Source organism: Lytechinus pictus, chromosome 7 (genome assembly GCF_037042905.1).
Source record: "Lytechinus pictus isolate F3 Inbred chromosome 7, Lp3.0, whole genome shotgun sequence".
Classification (NCBI taxonomy): Eukaryota; Metazoa; Echinodermata; class Echinoidea; order Temnopleuroida; family Toxopneustidae; genus Lytechinus; species Lytechinus pictus.
In genome coordinates, this window is record NC_087251.1 from 27,226,450 (window position 1) to 27,244,730 (window position 18,281).

The 18,281-nt window shown below is 35.7% G+C and overlaps 1 protein-coding gene across 2 annotated transcripts; it reads left to right on the forward strand.

Moving 5' to 3' along the window:
* Window positions 1–1,149: 1,149 nt before the first annotated feature.
* On the forward strand, window positions 1,150–18,103 carry LOC129265871 (uncharacterized). 2 transcript variants are annotated; one of them, XM_054903791.2, is made up of 6 exons: window positions 1,150–1,564; window positions 10,425–10,613; window positions 12,118–12,273; window positions 12,699–13,192; window positions 13,586–13,703; window positions 14,344–18,103. In XM_054903791.2, exons 1-6 carry the CDS (start codon window positions 1,547–1,549, stop codon window positions 14,560–14,562), a joined length of 1,194 nt encoding a protein of 397 aa, XP_054759766.2. In that variant the 5' UTR covers window positions 1,150–1,546; the 3' UTR covers window positions 14,563–18,103. The 2 variants fall into 2 exon arrangements, with proteins under 2 accessions (XP_054759766.2, XP_063958446.1); XM_064102376.1 differs by having other exon boundaries at window positions 1,150–1,238.
* Window positions 18,104–18,281: the final 178 nt, after the last annotated feature.

The window sequence follows — 18,281 nt, forward strand, 5'->3', positions numbered from 1 at the left end:
TTGCTTCAATTAAGAATTTGTTTTTATATTAATCGGATTTGGCCCTCAAGCATTATTACAATATGGAGAAATATGTATTTCACCTCTATTACTTCTGCGCCATTTAGTGAACAGTAATTGATCTTGTAATCACTTTCAATTATCAGATTGTTGTTTAGCTGTTGTGATAAATTTGCCATCTTTTTTTTTTCTTTTCGCTTGTTTGTAATTCTTGTAATTTGTTATTGATTGCTTTGATTGTTATTTCTATGAATCTTGAAAATCAATAAAGACTTAAATATATATTTAAAAAATTATCCCATTCATCATTGATTTAAAAAGGGTACATGAAATATGTGTTTGTGCAATAGTTGTTTCGAGCAAATATATTAAACAAACACATGCACTGCAATAAATACAAATACATTTTCAGATAAACATTCAGTCTTTCAAATATAGCTTTCAATTAAGCTAGTCGAAAGACTATATTGTCTATATCGGTATATGAATGTAAACTCAATGAAAGGGTCATTCTTATAAATATGATAGTTCGTATTATAGGCCTATTCATGATGAGTCGGTAATAAACTATGTCTATATGATCAGTTATTCACAATGATACGGCATACATTCTCCAACGTAGACTAAATTAGAAGAAAGAAAGAAAGGTAGAAAGGAAGAAGAAGACAAATAATAATAAACAACACAGCATTTATTATGAGCCATATATCTAGTAAACTATTCCGAGGCGCAGAGGGATGGGGATTACAGAAAAAAGAAATGTTTGCTTCTGTGGGAGAAAGATTAAAGAAAGAAAGAAAGAAAAAAAAAAAAAAAAAAAAAGAAAGAAGGAAGGAAGGAAGGAAGGAAGGAAGGATGGATGGATAGATATATAGATAGAAAGAAAGAAAGAAAACAAAAGAAAGAAGAGAGGGAGGGAGGAAAAAATAATAAATGAAAAAAAAAGAAAAGGTAAGACAGAAAGACAGATATAGAAATGTATAGACGGATGAATGAGATGTGAAATTAAATTCAATCGGAGACGCATTTTACAATCCAAGTGCTGCATTGGCGATTCAACTTGTCGTTGCACTTAGCAATAAATGGCGCCACCAAATTTGTGGGTTAGAGGATGTATATGCATCCTCTATCCCACAAGACCACACCAACACTTCAGTCGCTGTGCTGAGAGGGAGGCGGACTTACCTAATCAATAACAGTCAATGCTGGCGTAAGAGACAATGCAAGGAGGGATAGAGGTAAGCATAAATTGTGCACACGATTAATCGATCGCAGTCTCTATCGGAATTTATCGCTCGACAGCTACAAAAATAATAACTCATCGGTCATTCCAATGCTTTAAGGCCTGTATAATTTCTCACACCAGTGGTAATTCAGAGGAATGTTCTCTTCTTTCTGTATGTTCTATGCCAGCAGAATAATTACTCAACTCATGTGATTATGATCACCATGGATGACTCCGAAGGATAACTATTATTAATCTATTTTAGGATATTCACTGGAATATTTTCTTTGCATTTGCCGTTCGAACGGACTCTCTTCACGGATGAATGGAAAATTTATGGTATGTTATACATATAGGTATTTCCCCCAGGGGTTTCTGAGTTTATTAAAGTAATGAATTGATCAACATTATTGTTATACAATGCGTAAGATAATCAAATGAAGAAAAAAAAACGTGAAAGCTATATAACAATAAACTGTTTTAATGAAAAGAAAAGTTGTCACCTTATTCGTCATCATTATCATTCTTACCATACTCTTCGTCTTCATCATCGAAGTTATGTTAATAAAAAAGTTATTGTGGCTGTTATGTTGTCAAGTAATCTTGTCAGAACGATAGTCTTTTTTCAGTATGTAATTTCATAATATGAATGTTGTTATAATTAGGTATTTCAAGAAATTGCGGGGAATAACCGGGGGGGGGGGGGGAATAATAATTGTTAGTGTGGGTTTATGACTCGCTGTCATAGTTATTTCCATATTTTTGTTTTGTAGCATAAGAAAATAATAAAACCAAATCAAATCAGAAACAGAGTCAACAATTTCCAATTTTTTTTAGCAAACGAAAAGACATCAGGGTCCCGTAACACAGAGGTTAGCGATCAATCGTACGCTTGATTTTCACAATTATTATTGTACATTGTAGTCAATGCAATCAATCATTAAAAAATGTTCTACGATGATTGCTATAAGCTTTACGGGTCCCTGGAGTACTTATTCACTGCTCTTAGATTAGTTCATGCTGAACTATGTATCACAGATAACATGTAACTTATGTTTTTTTTTACTATTAGGCCTATAAATAGATAACAGAACACGTGAATATGCAAAAACCTTGAATTGATGTAGGCTATACTGACATGCCTCGAGTAATATCTATTATGATTTAATTGCATGTTCCTGACAAGCATGTAACACTGCTATATTGTTTTCGCATGTTTATATACAGCAAGGGGAATTTCTGTTTTGTATTATGAAGACCATTGGTCCAATGAATAAAATAGATAAAGGTTAACAAAATAAAATAAATTCATTATAATTATTTAATTGTATTATCATTATATTATTATTATATAGAAATCGTTTACATGGTGTACAGCGTTATCACATTATCCATGCTGGTGTGCATACGATGTTTGGTTGAAGTTGAACACTGCAGAACTTTAAAATGCCACCATTGTTATTTCAAACCTGATTTTGCTAGACCTTAATAAGAAATCTTGTCTCTACTTGGGGTGGACTTGTCCTTTTTAGTATACAAGCACGGATTTATCAACACATGGTATAAAAAGGGAGTTTAATTTGATGTAATCATAAGATCGACCCCGTCTATTAAGTCATATTACTTTCGGTACATCTAATAGATTCCAAAAGTCATAAATAAGATATCTATGACGACTGTGATACTAATTATACATCACTACTATCACCACAATGTAATATGCACCCGATCAATTACAAACACATCAAACACATCGGGCATTATACTGCATTCGGGATTGTGGAATCTGAGGATGGGGCACTGACATAATGGGGTACATTCATTCTCTGATAATACACTGGCGTCTAAATGGGGGGCTTGGGTGTCATGCCTCCCTAAAAGTTCCACTACCAGGTTAAAAAAAGAAGAAAATTAAAGGAAATGAGCGTAGAAAGGTTAGAATATGATTTTACATACCAAATCTATTGTCGGAATCTTTCCCCAAATTAGCCTTTTCTTTCATCAAATAAGGTCAATATCATTTACCCCTCAAACTTTTTCGGCTCTTTAAACCACTGATATATGTATAATAGGCATAGATCATGAATGTTCACCTGAAAAGATGGACTTCCTTTTTCACTTTGCGTATACATGTCTTCCCCATCTCCCTTTATTCTGGTGAAGTGTAATTTCAAATTCAATTAATTATTCTTATTAGATATTAAATTAACAAAATTAACAAAATGGCTCATACATCTGAAACACAATCATATGCTTTACTCGTGTATAACTTTCTCACATTATTTAGAAAAAAAGTTTGCTATTCAAACGGGGTATCTTCATATTTGTAATTGTCGCTGAACGGCCCTTAATTTCATCCTAGATAGAACCCAAGTAAGTTAGACAACCGCGGACCCTTTCCTAGTCTAGATCTAAACGTTAGCAGTTATTTGCTTGGAAACCCCTACATCAGTCCTCTCTGGTGAAAAGAGAGAGGACTGATGTAGGGGGTTTCCAAACAAATAACCTCTGACGTCCAGATCTAGACTAACCCTTTTCATGAATGACGTGTTTCCATATAGCATTCTAAAAATGCCACTGTAACGGATAGCCTATACACGATGAAATCAAGAGTATCCCGATTGGTTTTAGCAACCCTGACCAACGATGACAGGCCCATAGCTTGTGACATTTCCATTACCCCTTATACCAGTGATGAGATGCATGCACGATGACAGGTTTAATACAGGGATAGCAGGACTATCATCGATCCCGTTTTTAGGAGGGGCACGGGTTGCAACAGGGAATTTCAATAGGAGGGGGAACCGGGTGGGTGTTTCATAAAGCTGTTCGTAAGTTAAGACCGACTTTAAGAAAGACTGGTGAACCTTATACGCGCGTAACCATCGCCAATGAATATATACCATTTACCACAATAAAGGATCACCAGTCGTTCTTAAAGTCGCTCTTAACTTACGAACAGCTTTATGAAACGGCCCCCGGAAAAGATGACCTGTAATGTTGACGTCATTTTTTTTAAATCGAATAATTGTGTATTACAGACTTGATTTTCACTAAGCTCTCTTTTTATGCTCTTTTCTTTCCCCTTTTCTTTCCTCACCACTCTCTCTTTTTTTTCACTACTATATAGAAATATCATATACGGGCTAGTCACCCCTGCACACTACCGCCCCTGGGATGCGACCAAAAACATTCAGAATCAAAGTTCATTGATTAAGATCCACATTCCACATTATAAACTGGAAAATTCTTGATTTGACAACAAACAAACTATTAACCTATTCCACAAAGTGACCTAGTCGAAAACTTTCAATAAAATTAAAACAAAACAAAAACATGAATATTTCGATATATACCATTATCATACAAGAACAGCAATAGAGATAACACACATACACTTAAAATACTTAGATTATGTATAATGCAATAATTGTTGTGTTTCATAATGATTAAAAGCATCATTAGTAATAATGAAATTTAATAAAAATAATAATAATCTTATAACCAAAAATGGTAACGGTATTGTCAATAAATGGCACCCCAAAAGAATAATACATATCATTAAAAGAACAAAATTTATTACATAGATTACAGAATATAACATATAAATGCAATGTTTCTTATTTATCATATAGTAGAAATGACACATTTAGTCTTGCCTTTCTGTCATCAAATTAACAAAATAAAGTATTCTAATGTCAGCTTATTTTTAATATACAGGATAGAAAAATATTTTGTCAAAAATATTATATGAGGTAAATAAAAAAAAAATGTCAAATTGGTTGCCGAAAATAAACAAAGTTTGCAACAGATCGTTATCATTCTGGGAAGAGGAGATAGCAGGGTGGAAAATAAGAATGAATCATTCAAATTATTCAAACTTTTACTCTGGGTCTCTATGATTATGATAATTAAACGGCCGAATGCTGGCAATCATATTCAGTGTAACGAGGCCTTGGATGGACAACCTTGATTGCATTGTCCGGAACAGACAAGTAAGCAAGATTGAATATCACTTTCAAATCGTGGACATACAACAATGTACAAGTAATTATCGGTATTCATTGTCTTGTGGCGTACATGCAGTTAATTTTATGGTCATTACCATGAGAATATTACTATTACCTTGGATATATCTTCCGTTTATTATTGAAAGTGTGATATTGCATGTCAAACATATAGGGATAGGCTAATTTGACAAATTAATGTGTGAAACCATCAGCTGGCCTTGTAAATATTTCAGCCGGGGTTTATTACCATGGAAATAGCTTGCATTTATTATTGAAAGTGTAATATTCCATGTCCTAATTTGAAAAATAATAATGTGTGGGGGTGAAACCTTTGCTTTGTAAATATTTCATTCATATTGGCTACGCATGGAATTGTCGTTTCATCGTACTTCATTTAGCTATCAACAAAAAAGAACACAAAAAATAGTATTTTGGTTACCGTCTCCACCAACAACACATCCCTTTCTCTCTCTTTCTCTCCCTCATAATTAATAGACTGTCCCCTTCAAAAGAAATGGCATATTGGCATACCGTTTGGAAATGTATTTTTTATTTATATAGACCCCAACAAAATGTTGATTTGAATAAAAAGAGAAATCCAACAAGCATAACACTGAAAATTCGGATGTAAAATAAGAAAGTTACGAAAATTTAAAGTTTCGTTTATTTTTCACAAAACAGTTATATGCACAACTCAGTAATATGCAAATGAGGAAACTGATGGCGTCACTCACTCACTATTTCTTTTGTATTTTATCATGTGAAATATGAAATATTATCATTTTCTCCCCCTTGTCATGAGAAATCGAGTTTAATTCCTTCCTGAACATGTGGAATTGGTATTGTTTAACATTATGTGGTTCAGTCAAGTTTTAGATTATTGTCAATTCTGTAAAAATTGAAATATTGTATAATTCAAACAACAAAAAACATAAGAAATAGTGAGTGATGGACATCATCGACTCTCTCACTTGCATATCACTGAGTTGTGCATATAACTGTTTTGAGAAAAGTAAGCGAAACTTTAAAATGTCATAACTTTCTTATTTTACATTACATTACATATTCGATATCACAGGATATTGGAAAAATGTTTGCTCCCTTGTTTCACTCACTTGCTAATATTCATTAATAGCGCTCTATGTTGAATATTTTGTCAGTATTCATTTTTGATCACGTGATTAAATAAATCAGAGTCTCACATCTTCTTTACCACCTCTTTTGATTCTTTCTTAATGTTCTATTGTCTAATTTTCGTATCCCATCTCTTTCTCTTAATCGCAAATCTCTCGCTCTTTCTTTTTTCTCTCCGGCTCTTTCACTCCCTTTATTTCCCTATATCTCCCCCTTCCTCACTCGACTGAACCCCCTCCCATCCGCTCTTGCTTTAAACCAAGATCGCCATTTGCGGGATCAATTGCAGTCCATGCAAACTGGAACCAGATTCAACAGTGGGATTCTTTGGATGCCTTCCGTTCGCACATCCTTGAAACACGGTTGCTAGGGGATGCTGGATGCAGAAGAGGGGGGGGGGGGGATAAATGCTACGGTCACATCAGGGAAACCGTCTCCAGACTGACCGATGGTATGTCAATGGTAATAATGTACACAGCAAAAACTGTGGTGTTAATCGGTGTACATAGAGGACCACACCAGTTATTTTACACCGGTGTTAAATTGACAATAGCGCGTTTTCGCCCAGCGTCGTACGACGTAGAACGTAAGGGTCGTGTGCAAAAATCGCCAACTTCCATGGAAACAGAGGCCCGAGCGTTCTTGAGCTCAAATCACGGACGGTTCTTCCGCAAATTAGCGGGCGTCTGCATTAGAACGTAGGATTTGTCAACAGCCGTCAACAGCCAATCAGATCGCTTGTAGAGTGTGCATTTGATGTGCTGCAGAAGTCGAATCAAATCGAGCGCGCGCCGACAGCCAGTTCATAGAGCGCGGGCGCGGGATTTTCCCTAGTAGTGGTGACGTCATGCAGTCTACGTACTTCCGGTCGATCCGGCCGCGTTCAGCGATTTGCGAAACTGCTTACAAGCGAGAGTTGAGCGCGACGGACGCACGAACCAAGAGATCGTTCTACGTCGTAGATAGCGTCGTACGACGCTGGGCGAAAACGCGCTAGTGTTAGTTTAACACCTATAGGTTTTATTACAACACCTTTGGTTGTTACATTAACACTCTTTGGTGTTATGTTCAATATCTAGGGTGTAATTTTAACACCTCAGGGGGTGGTCCTCTATTAACACCAACTGGTACTGTCAGTTTTAGCACCACAGTTTTTACAGTGTAATCGTCTTTGGTCGGTCTCGGGTCGGTTTCGTTAGAGTGTCTGCAGCATATTGTGATGCTGGCGGCCGGTAGCCATGTATAGTGGTTTGGGCATGCATTAATCCATAGGACATTTAAGAGTCGGGGATAGGGGTAATGGCTGCTCTCGTGGGCGGTGCCACTGAGGATATTTCAAATAGCGGAGATAGACGACCTTTGAGAATTTACATGACCCGAACCTCAATTTTAGAACTCTAGACCTGAGAGAAGATGTCGCCTTTTACAGGACCATGGGACGATTTTGAAAGTGGGAGGGGTTGGGCTGAACCCGAACTGAACATTCATAATTACAATTTATTCCACTCATATATACACACAACACCGAGTTTCAAAAATAATCGCATTCAAGTGATATAATTTCATTAAAAATATTTGTGTAATCTCCCATATTCTAGGTGCCCATCTGCCATGGAAATATACCGTACATCATAAAATCCACTTCAAACATTTTGGTTCTTTCCTCATTACCAGCCTTACTATCTGCGGACAATAAAACCCTTTTTCATAATTCCAATTTCCTATTTACTTGTCCGTATATTGCATCGCATTGTGAAGTGAACAATACCCAATATATAAATTTTACTTGCTCGTGAATTATTTGCTTTTATCTGCCTCTGAAATTTGGCGGTGAGAGCGAGAGCAAGATCATGTTATTATATAGACCTATGCACACAAAAAAACGATTAATCATTATTATAATAGCGATGGGTTCATAACCTGTGCACTCAAAACAATTGCACTTGCCAAATAGGGGAGCGGGCAGGAAGAACCCAACCTCCGTACCCCCAACAAAAATACGATTTTCCCCCAATCATTAATTTCAACATCTGACAATTTATCATTTTCACGTACCCAACTTTATTCGAAGAAATAAAACTAACTCATTTAGAGGATCGCTAATTTAAAAATGTCAGATCTTTCCAGTAGCGGACCGTGACCCGGAGGAGACAAAGCATTGGAGGGGCACTGTATTGTTTGTCAACAATGCTGTGCCCCCCCCCCCAATGCTTTGTCTCCCCCGGGTCACGGTCCGCCACTGGATCTTTCTTTACGAGCTAGCAAACGCCCCCAACCCCATCCCACCCTTTTTGGTATTGTATTGCAATTCGTAATCAATCACCGCGAGGCTGGTAGCAAAATGAAGAGCCGTTTAATTGGATGATATAGGTGGGATTATAAAGGGATTAATTTTGATTGATTATATGCTTCGCTATTTGATTTGGATTTAATCCATGTGATATACAGCTGCGTGAATGTGATATGTTGTCATGAACGCGAGAGACAGGTCATACCGTGCTTATAATACTGTAATATTAACTGCATTTAACACTCGACAACCCTATCAATGTTGCATTTTCAAGGTCTAAAATCAGTATAATGGTATAATAGTTTCTGCATTCGCTCATTACTGTTACGATGCAGCAAGATGTACCGCATTAAGCAGTGACTTTGAATATATTATGTTCCAAGGTTATTGTTATTGATTAATTGATAACACTCTTTGTTGGATGATAAGAAAATGTACGTCGACTTTTATTTCTACAGGGTTAATCTTAGAATATGAAAAATACTCAAAACAGATATACAAAAAAGTCATTAGCATGCAGAAATTTTCAGGTGAATCTTAGGAGTTGATATCCCATGATATTTCAAGATTTTTCATTTAATTTGCCCGTTATGATTACTATTATGCAGCATTATGATATGGTGTTTTGATGCATAGGAATGGATGTAATTCGAGTTGTAAATGTTATGGAGTCAAAAGAGGGGATTGGGATTGGAAATATTGATGAACCGAAAGTTGTTGATGTTAAGTTTTTATGTTACGTTTAGAAACAACATGCGTCAAATTAAGTCATACAGTTAGGAAGTTTCTTTGGACCAAACAATAAGTTAACCTTGTAAAATTAATTTTTGATATTTTATCTATCCTTTAAGTTTTCCTATGTATTTTTGCTCGATTATTGTGGTAGGCTTTATAGTCAAGTACAAATCAATTCTTAATCTTCTGCTGAAAATCCATATTTTATTATGATTTGATTCACGTGAATTCTGATTCGATTCTGTTTATAATAATGTACATTTTACAATCTGAAAGTCATTATAATTAGTCTTCATCGTTTGTTAAAAAGCTTGATTAGTAAGATGGGAGAGACATTTTTTTTAAACGTTTCTAATTCGATTTTCCGTCCGCTAATTGCATATTATGAAAGTGACTACTGGAATTCGGCAGATGCCGACAATCTCCGAATTTGATGGCGGAAGGATACAAGAGAGAAGAGGGTGGAGTGACAGGGAAAAGAGAGAGACAGAGAGAGGGAGTGAGAAAAGGAAAAAGAGATGGGGTAGGGAGTTGCAGTAATTAGATGAAAAAAAATAATAGTTTGAATGAAAGAAATGTTATTATTCGACCCCCCCCCCCTCGTCATTCACAGTCTGATTAACTTTTTGGAAATGAAACCGCCTCATATATAAACAATCACGTGACATTAATGATTCAGTTTGAAATCCCCAAGTCTTGCACTGGCTCATTCCAGTTATTAAATTTTTACATGATTGGCAAGCATGTTCTCATGGCAGCTGAGCACACAATATTGAGCTTGCGTCGCATCATCGTGTAATCAGTCTTTCATGTCTAATTATTTCAGATTGACATAATATAACTAACGGGCGAGCTTGAGCGATTGAGGACAGAGAGAAAGGCAGAGAGTATTTGGAGTGGAAATTTTATTCCCTCTTTAGATACGTCGAAATAAGAATTTGATAATACAGTTTTTTCTGAGTTGTCCTCGTTGCTGTTAATCTTACTTTTATCTCAGTTCTGGTTTTTGTCTGTATCTTCTCTGTAACAGATGTCGAAGAAAACCAGATTGCCTGCTCTGGACGGCAGCAAACGCGATGGGAAGTCATCGACCACGGGTACGGGAGCGCCAACGAAGCAGGGCAATAATAAACTGATTGATCCGTCGGATCCCCGGCGGGGACATATGAGCAAGATGAAATTTCCTAACATCAGTGATACTTATCAATATAGTCAACAGGTAAGCTCACGGACTGACCGGGGGGTTTTGTTTAAATAAAAGTTTGTAAACAACTAAGCATAAATAATTTAACTGTCTAAAATCTTTATTTAAAAAAACGCAAGAGTATTTTTTGTATTATCGTAGGCACGTATACTCTTGGTCTTAGAATTTTTTTCCTGACAGACAATGCTGAAAAAAAAAGAACTCGTATTCTTTACACGTTTTCATTGACATCGTCAATAGTTCATGAAATATGCTATAAAGTGTGAACAGAAATTGTATAGAACATAAAATCTAAATCACGTGGAAGTTACAAATTGATTCAGAAGCCACGCCCTCCAAATTGACGTTTAAGTTTGTTTATTTATGTTTGACAACAATAGAAAAAGAAACTTAAGAATCGAACATGCTAACACAATCTATTAATTAAAACTGAACTATACATGTACAGCGCGTCCCAAAAAAAATGTCCCTCTTATATGGGGCTAAATTACTTCAAAAAATTAAAAATGATTCTCCATGAAATGTATTTAACTAGGGAGCTCATCTCATGTTCTAACTTCTATAAAAAAAATTCAGCCCATTCCAAGTTTGCATGCATGCAGCACTACTGCATGTGTTCTGCACTTTCTAGCATATCAACCCCCTTTGACCATTCTGACCAAGGAATTCCCTGATCTGACCAGGGAAATCTCCATGATCTAACCAGGCTCATCAAATCACAACTTTGACCATGTTTAGAAGGGCAAAAACAATATTTGACAGCTCATTTCATGTTTGAAAATGGGGGATGCACAATGATTAAGACATGGGTCATGTTTGTTTCATGCCTAATTCATGCCTAATACTGCATTTTTTTGTTTTTATTGTTTTTTTTAGTTAATAAGCTACTGTGGTCAAGTTAATTCAATGTACATGTAACTTTTTAAAAGAAAAAAAGTCAAATTTTTCTCTGGTAAAGTTCCTTTTTTGCAAAGGGTGTTTAACTTGCGGATTCCCCTTTATTTTTTAGCTTATTTTACTCATCCATCATTCACATTTTCTTTCAAGTTGGTGCACTGATTCCCCTTATCAATCATCAAAAAACTTTATTTTTTTATATTTCTTGCCCTTCTGAACATGCCCAAGTTTATAATTTGATGAGCCTGGATATGATTAGGGAAATGTCCCTGCTCAGATCCTGGATGTAAAAATGGGGGTAAACATGCCATAGACAATGCAGATATGCATCAATGCTGCAAACTTGGAATGGGCTAAAATGCACCACTGTTACGTAACAGAGTGTGTATTCAAAACCGCTGAAGTGAGACCAATGAAATTTTCATAGAAGTTAGATCATGAAATGAGCTTTCTACTCATGAACATTTATTTGAGAATACTACCACATTTTAGAATTAATTCAGTCCTATGTCAGAGGGACATTTTTTTTGGGACGCGCTGTATAAGCACATGTTACAACACCCTGACACTATATTTCCACTAAAGTGTTGTAACTATTTTACTTTACTATGGTTTACTTCAGCTCCTGGTGGATACTTGCATAGCGCTCCATGGAATTATTCTCCAGGATCTGAGCATGGGTAAGCGGGAGCTCCTCAAGGATCCTTTCTTCATTCAAGGAAGATTCTATGAGACAATTACGTACATCATGAAACAACAGGACAAAACATTAGACCAGGTACTGTAATATCTTTCTCATTCTCCATCTTTCTGTTTTGTTTTTGTTGATAAGTATGTGATTCGACTGGTCTGCAAACTGATGCGGATGAATATTTTCACACATATAAGTGAGATGCGATGAATAGCAAGGAAAGGCCTATCATCAAGACGACCCTGCACATTGTGTGTGAGTGACGTTATATTAATACTGTTGTCTGATGGTTGGCTGAAAGTTTGATTGATCTTTTGAGTTGCGTTTGATTGAAACCCTTTCTGCAACGATCTCACGATTTCATCTCGCTTAGTCGCAGACCGGTCGGGGGCTTAAGTAGAAAAGTCGGAGAAAGGGGTACAAGAGAGTTGGGGGGGGGGGGTTACCTTGAATTAAGGAGGGGGTGTCTTTAACCTAACATTAAAACTATAAATTTCGTATTTCTTTCCCAGGTAATGATGGAGCACGAACATCCGAGGTTAAAATACCTTCGTGGTCGAGTCGTCATCCAACCCAAGATCGACATCGTCCTCGCCCGTCGGAAACCCGAACTCATCTTCGTCTCTTCGCTCATGCTCCGAAAGCGAACAGCCGGATACGAACCCGACTCGCGAAGCGTCCGGTCAGACATGGCTCGTCTGGCATATCTAGTCTTGGAGAGAGCCTTCTTATGGGGCTTCTATCTATGGATCGGACCGATAGAGGAATTAAGACATTTTGAAATGATCAATAGTTATTCGGCACTTTGTGAAGCCGATGGACAAAAGAAAAACTACATTGTCTTGCAAAAACATACCTTGGTCTTGCCTCGACTAGGTAAACCTATACCATCGACTTTCCAAACGACTCTCTTGTTGAACCGGATAGCACCGGATTTTTGTCTAAGGTTGTACCGGGTCGAACCCGAGATGACGATGTGGGATGACAAGGATGACGATGTTGCTAGGTAAATGCATGTTCTCATATCATGTACTTTCATTATGACTGTATTTGACTTTGCCTTGAAATTGTGGATTGAACAAATCAATTCATATTATGCAATAAATCAATTTTGGACAGGGGAACTACTGTTGTCAAGCAAAGAATTAGCCTCACAAAATTTAATTTCTATCGAAATGTTTGCCAATTATTTTTTTGTGTGTGTGTGTTTGTGTAAAGATTTTCGGTTATTTTCGTTATATAATTGGGTATACTGAAAGCCCGAATAATTTAGAACTTTTCAATTATCTTTGGAATTAAATTGATTCACCTTTTTATAGAAATCCTCATCACATCTCAATATCGGCACTTTCATTTAGTACAAAAATTTACCATTTGGTGTGAATTTTCCCCAAATCAGGTTATACGATTTCTACAGCGGCAGTGGGAGCATTCACACAGGGCTTGGGATGTGGGGAATCAGTGACCAAATCAAGAATGTGAGAACACAACTCATGAAAATCAGAGACTATGTCGAGGTAAGTAGACACAAAATCAAGGATATCTTGTCCATGGTTTCATATTTCGTTTTATTTGGTTTAACTTATTCATTACTTAAATAACTTATATGTGAATATATAAATACATCCATTGCCGGCGATGGGGGGGGGGGGGACAAGTCCCCTCGAATTTTAAATTGTGTACACCAGCCCATGGGTAAGGCTCGTCTTGTTCTCCCAATCCTCCCAGATAGACCAAAAAATCTTACAAAATTACAGCCTATGATTTCATCAAACTTAATTTTTAGTATAAGAAATACACTTCTCAGTGCATTTCATTGTACAATGATCATAATATTCGATTCACATTCAATAGTACTGATGAACTTTAAGTTTGCTCGTATAAAAAGAGTAAAATATCATCAATACATATGGATATAAATTTGTGGATGGCATTTTGGGTTGTTTATCACTTAAAAAAATAGGTCTAAAAGTACATGAAGAGAAATAAAGCTATATATTTTTCTCAGTCACTCCCATATAAACGTACAATTGTGTAAGAGATCACAAAAGTTTATTGATTTTTCCTGATATAAACTGTTTTATTTTAATGACAATTGCTTTGTCACATGCATTTCAATATGATAAGGATGAAAACAAATATTTTCTTTTTTTTCAGGCAAGTCTATTTGACCGTGCTCGTGCGATGTTGATGATGGCTCGGGTGATGTTTACGGATCTCGTGGTTGTTAAGAATCTCGAACGGGACGAGATCGAGGAGACGAACTATCTTAAACATCACATGGACGAGTTAAAATTGAGGATAGAGGAAGGTTTAAAACAAGGCGCCTGGGACTCCTCCACGGATGATGATATATACAGTGATGATGGAAAATAACGAGACCATGCAGTTTCTTCGTTTGTGCCTGGTTGATCATTTTCTAAGCGCAATAATGTATCAAATAGTCTGATTCAAATTATAATTATGGGGGTGACGAAGTTATGGCATCATCGATACACATTTAATTCATTAATAAACATTACCAAATCTCACCAATGCATCTGTTTGGCCTTGTAGTTTTGAGCAAAGGTTTTGAACCACCTCAAACGCATCTTATTATCTCAAAAGACGGCAGTGTGGTTGCAGTAATAAGCCTATTCTCATGATTGTTGAAATGGTTGAATAGTGAAATATATACAAGTAACCGGGCATCACAAGAGGACGGTCCAAGTGATGCATCTTTTAATACAGAGAAAATTAATGTAGGCGATGTTCAATTTTCTCTGACGACATTGGATCTCGCGAAAATTCTGTATTGTATATGATTTCGAAGACCACCAACAACCGTTTGTCAACCTGAATGGAACATGTTAAACGTATACAAGGAACGTCTCCTCAACTTTAGTGAAACTGTTTGAGTATATTGTCTGTCGATTATTTGTTTAATATCAGAATCATTGACACATACAGCAACGTGTACATAATGGATACATGGTTGTAACGCTTGTCTTATAAAAAATTACATCTTTTCGTCAACCGTTAAAGTGCCAATGAAAGGATTACAATTAGATACATATGCTGCACATAATTTTGTCAAATGCGAAATGATATGTTATGACATATTCATCTCCGTTTCAATTTGAAGTAATACATAATGGAAAGAGTAAAAATATAAAATATGCAAATAATAAATAATAGTGTTTACCCGAAGGGCCTGTCTTTGAGATCCCATTTTGTTGGAAATTTTCGTCAACCTTTTCGTCAACCCCGAAGTGCTAGTTGACGGTGAAATGTCAAATGCTACGAACTTGTCTACGGTATATTTCTTTCCTTTTCAATCGAAAACAACGGAAGTTTACAAAATAAATTGGTACAATAGCAATGAAGTGAGAAGAATACAATAATGGAATATGCATAGTAAGTTTGACCAAGCCTATCCAATGGAGGGACATGTTGGACAGGCAGTACTTTTGGGGAAATACATTTTTGTTTCACTGTCGCTTTTATAGTGTTAATGCTCTTTTAAAACTATACTTCGGGTTGGAAAGTGAAAATTAAAAAGTGCCAAATCTGAAACTAAACCACGTTGTTTATGACTGATGTGTGGAAAGCAGGGGTGATAACACAAACAGGTATGCGATTGTAATCGAAAGAGAACAAGAACAATTTTAGTGTCATACGGTCAATTACAATAGGGATTAATACATAGTATAGTACACACATTGACAAGAAGAAAAGCGTAGAAAATACACAAATATGCACCTAATTTGAATGATCAAGATTCAAGATTTATTAAAAACATGTGATCGCAGCTTAAAAGCTGAATTGACAGATGTTTTACAGTTTAAAAAACAATGAACTTAACAAATAAGGAATATAACAAAACAATCAAGAAATTTACAGAAATTACAATATAAATTCAAAATATTATGATATTCTCAAGGTAATAGCGGTAATGTACAGTGTAAGATAATAATTGAAAATCTATGAGAAGATGCATATTAACTAAAGATTTGAAAGACCGTCTGAAAAGGTTGAGCTATCATTACATATAGTAATGATTATTTGGCCGTCCCTAAATGTGATAGTCTCGATTTTGATGCCGAGAAGATGAACATTACAAGAAATTTTTTTAAATTATCATACGAGACCTAAACAAAAATGAAACTCTTTTCTGCTAATGTATTTTGGCAACAACAAAAAAATCTGCCGATGTGTGTATCAGTACCTTGATTTGTTTTTATAAACACATTTATTTTTGTTTTATCATCCTCATGCAAGCTCTTCATTGAAAGGACAAGAACATTACATTTAAAATGAAATTAAAATGTTCAACAAATATTTATAATTTTCATCTTTTCGTTTACTTTATATTACCTGATGTTTACGGAGTGAGAGAAATTAATAGAATTCCATTTTGAAGTAAAAAGTGGCGTAGTTGCATTTATTATTGATAAAGGTGAAATAGTTTAAAATAACATGTTGTCATCTATTATAAGTCCATCATCGATGTATTATTACGGTGAAAGTGTTTTCTATATACTTGAAATGAAAGCAAACAAGGCTCAGTTGCATACGTGCTTTGAACATGATATATACAATATATTCCATCATTATTTCGTTCGCGATCCGCAGTGAAAGCGCCAGATGAATGATTAATAATTTCCGTGTTTATCATTCGCTATAGAAACATCACGGTACAGTGATCCAAAATTAATTTTCTGCCTCATTTTGCATTCTCTCCCCAAACTGGGCATACGTAATTATAAGAATACCAACGTAGGCCTATGCAGGTGCACTCTAGTAGCAAACTTTAGTTGATTTAGGTTAATCAAATTTGGTGTTGACCAAACAACGGGATCATTCAAGAACGATAACGTGTGGTTAATTGTCAGTAACAACATATTTCATTTAGATGATTATGTTTACATCGGAAAAACTTTGAAGGTCAAATGAAAACCATGTACTGTTTGTAACGCTGAGAAGCGGATCCACGACGGAGCACGTGCCGCCCCTTTTACTCAAATTTAGTAGGCCTAGTAGTTCCCTCCCTTTGCGCCTAAAAGATTGAAGACCCTTTTCTGGTTAATTTTGATTGGATAGAAATTTGGATAAGAGATTCTGCAGTTATAAACTCCCCTCTATAAAAAAAAAAAAAGTGCTCGCCCACCACACCCTCTTAAAAAATGACGCTAGACTTCAATACGCTGGCTCGTATTCTGAAGTCGGGTTTAACTTAAACCATGGTTTAAGTCTGGTCTCAAATTATGGGGAGCCCAAAAATCGAAAATTCTGCTTATATTGTCTATTTCTTATATTTACTATTCTGTTACTCTTTGCTTTTATAATGAAGAAAATATTTCAGTTATCATTCTGAGACATTTATAAATGATTTGAGTGTCATAGGAGTTAATAAATCGAACATCTACTAATATAGACTTGTGCCCCAATTGGCTTTCCATTGTTAAACTACAACTTTAAACCAGGGTTTTATTTAAACCCGAGTTCAGAATACGGGCCCATGAGGTTATTTCTTTCAAAGATCAGCTAATCTATTTGGGAAGGAAGGCCTGTGGGCCATGGTAATTCAGTTTACCTTTTCAAAACCCAGGCAGCCCCTTCATCTCTATTCCAGGTCCTTTGTAATATGTCACCTATGTCCTATTGTTTGTGTGATTTGTATTGTACTATAATTTATGTATTTTTAATTGCCGAATAAAATAATAATAATAATTATTATTATTCTTCGCTTTAGGTGGAAATAATTGTTGACGCGGTATTGAACGGAAAATTTAAACCATTATATGCAACATTTTAATCGCTATGTATTATATTCTTGTATTTTTTAAGCAGAGCAACATGATTCTGGAATGAATTGACTGTGAACATGTTTATTATGTATGTTCTTGTATATGAAGAATAAATATATTTATCAAAATTCTTGATGTGATTTCGTGCTTGTCATTATTGATACACTGCAAAAACTCCAGTGTTGATTTAACACCAGCCTGGAATCTATATATGTCCACACCAGACAGTGTTTAACAACACCAGTTTCGTTTTGGTCTAACACCAGAAAGGTGTTTATACAACACCAATTAGTATTAAAACAGCAT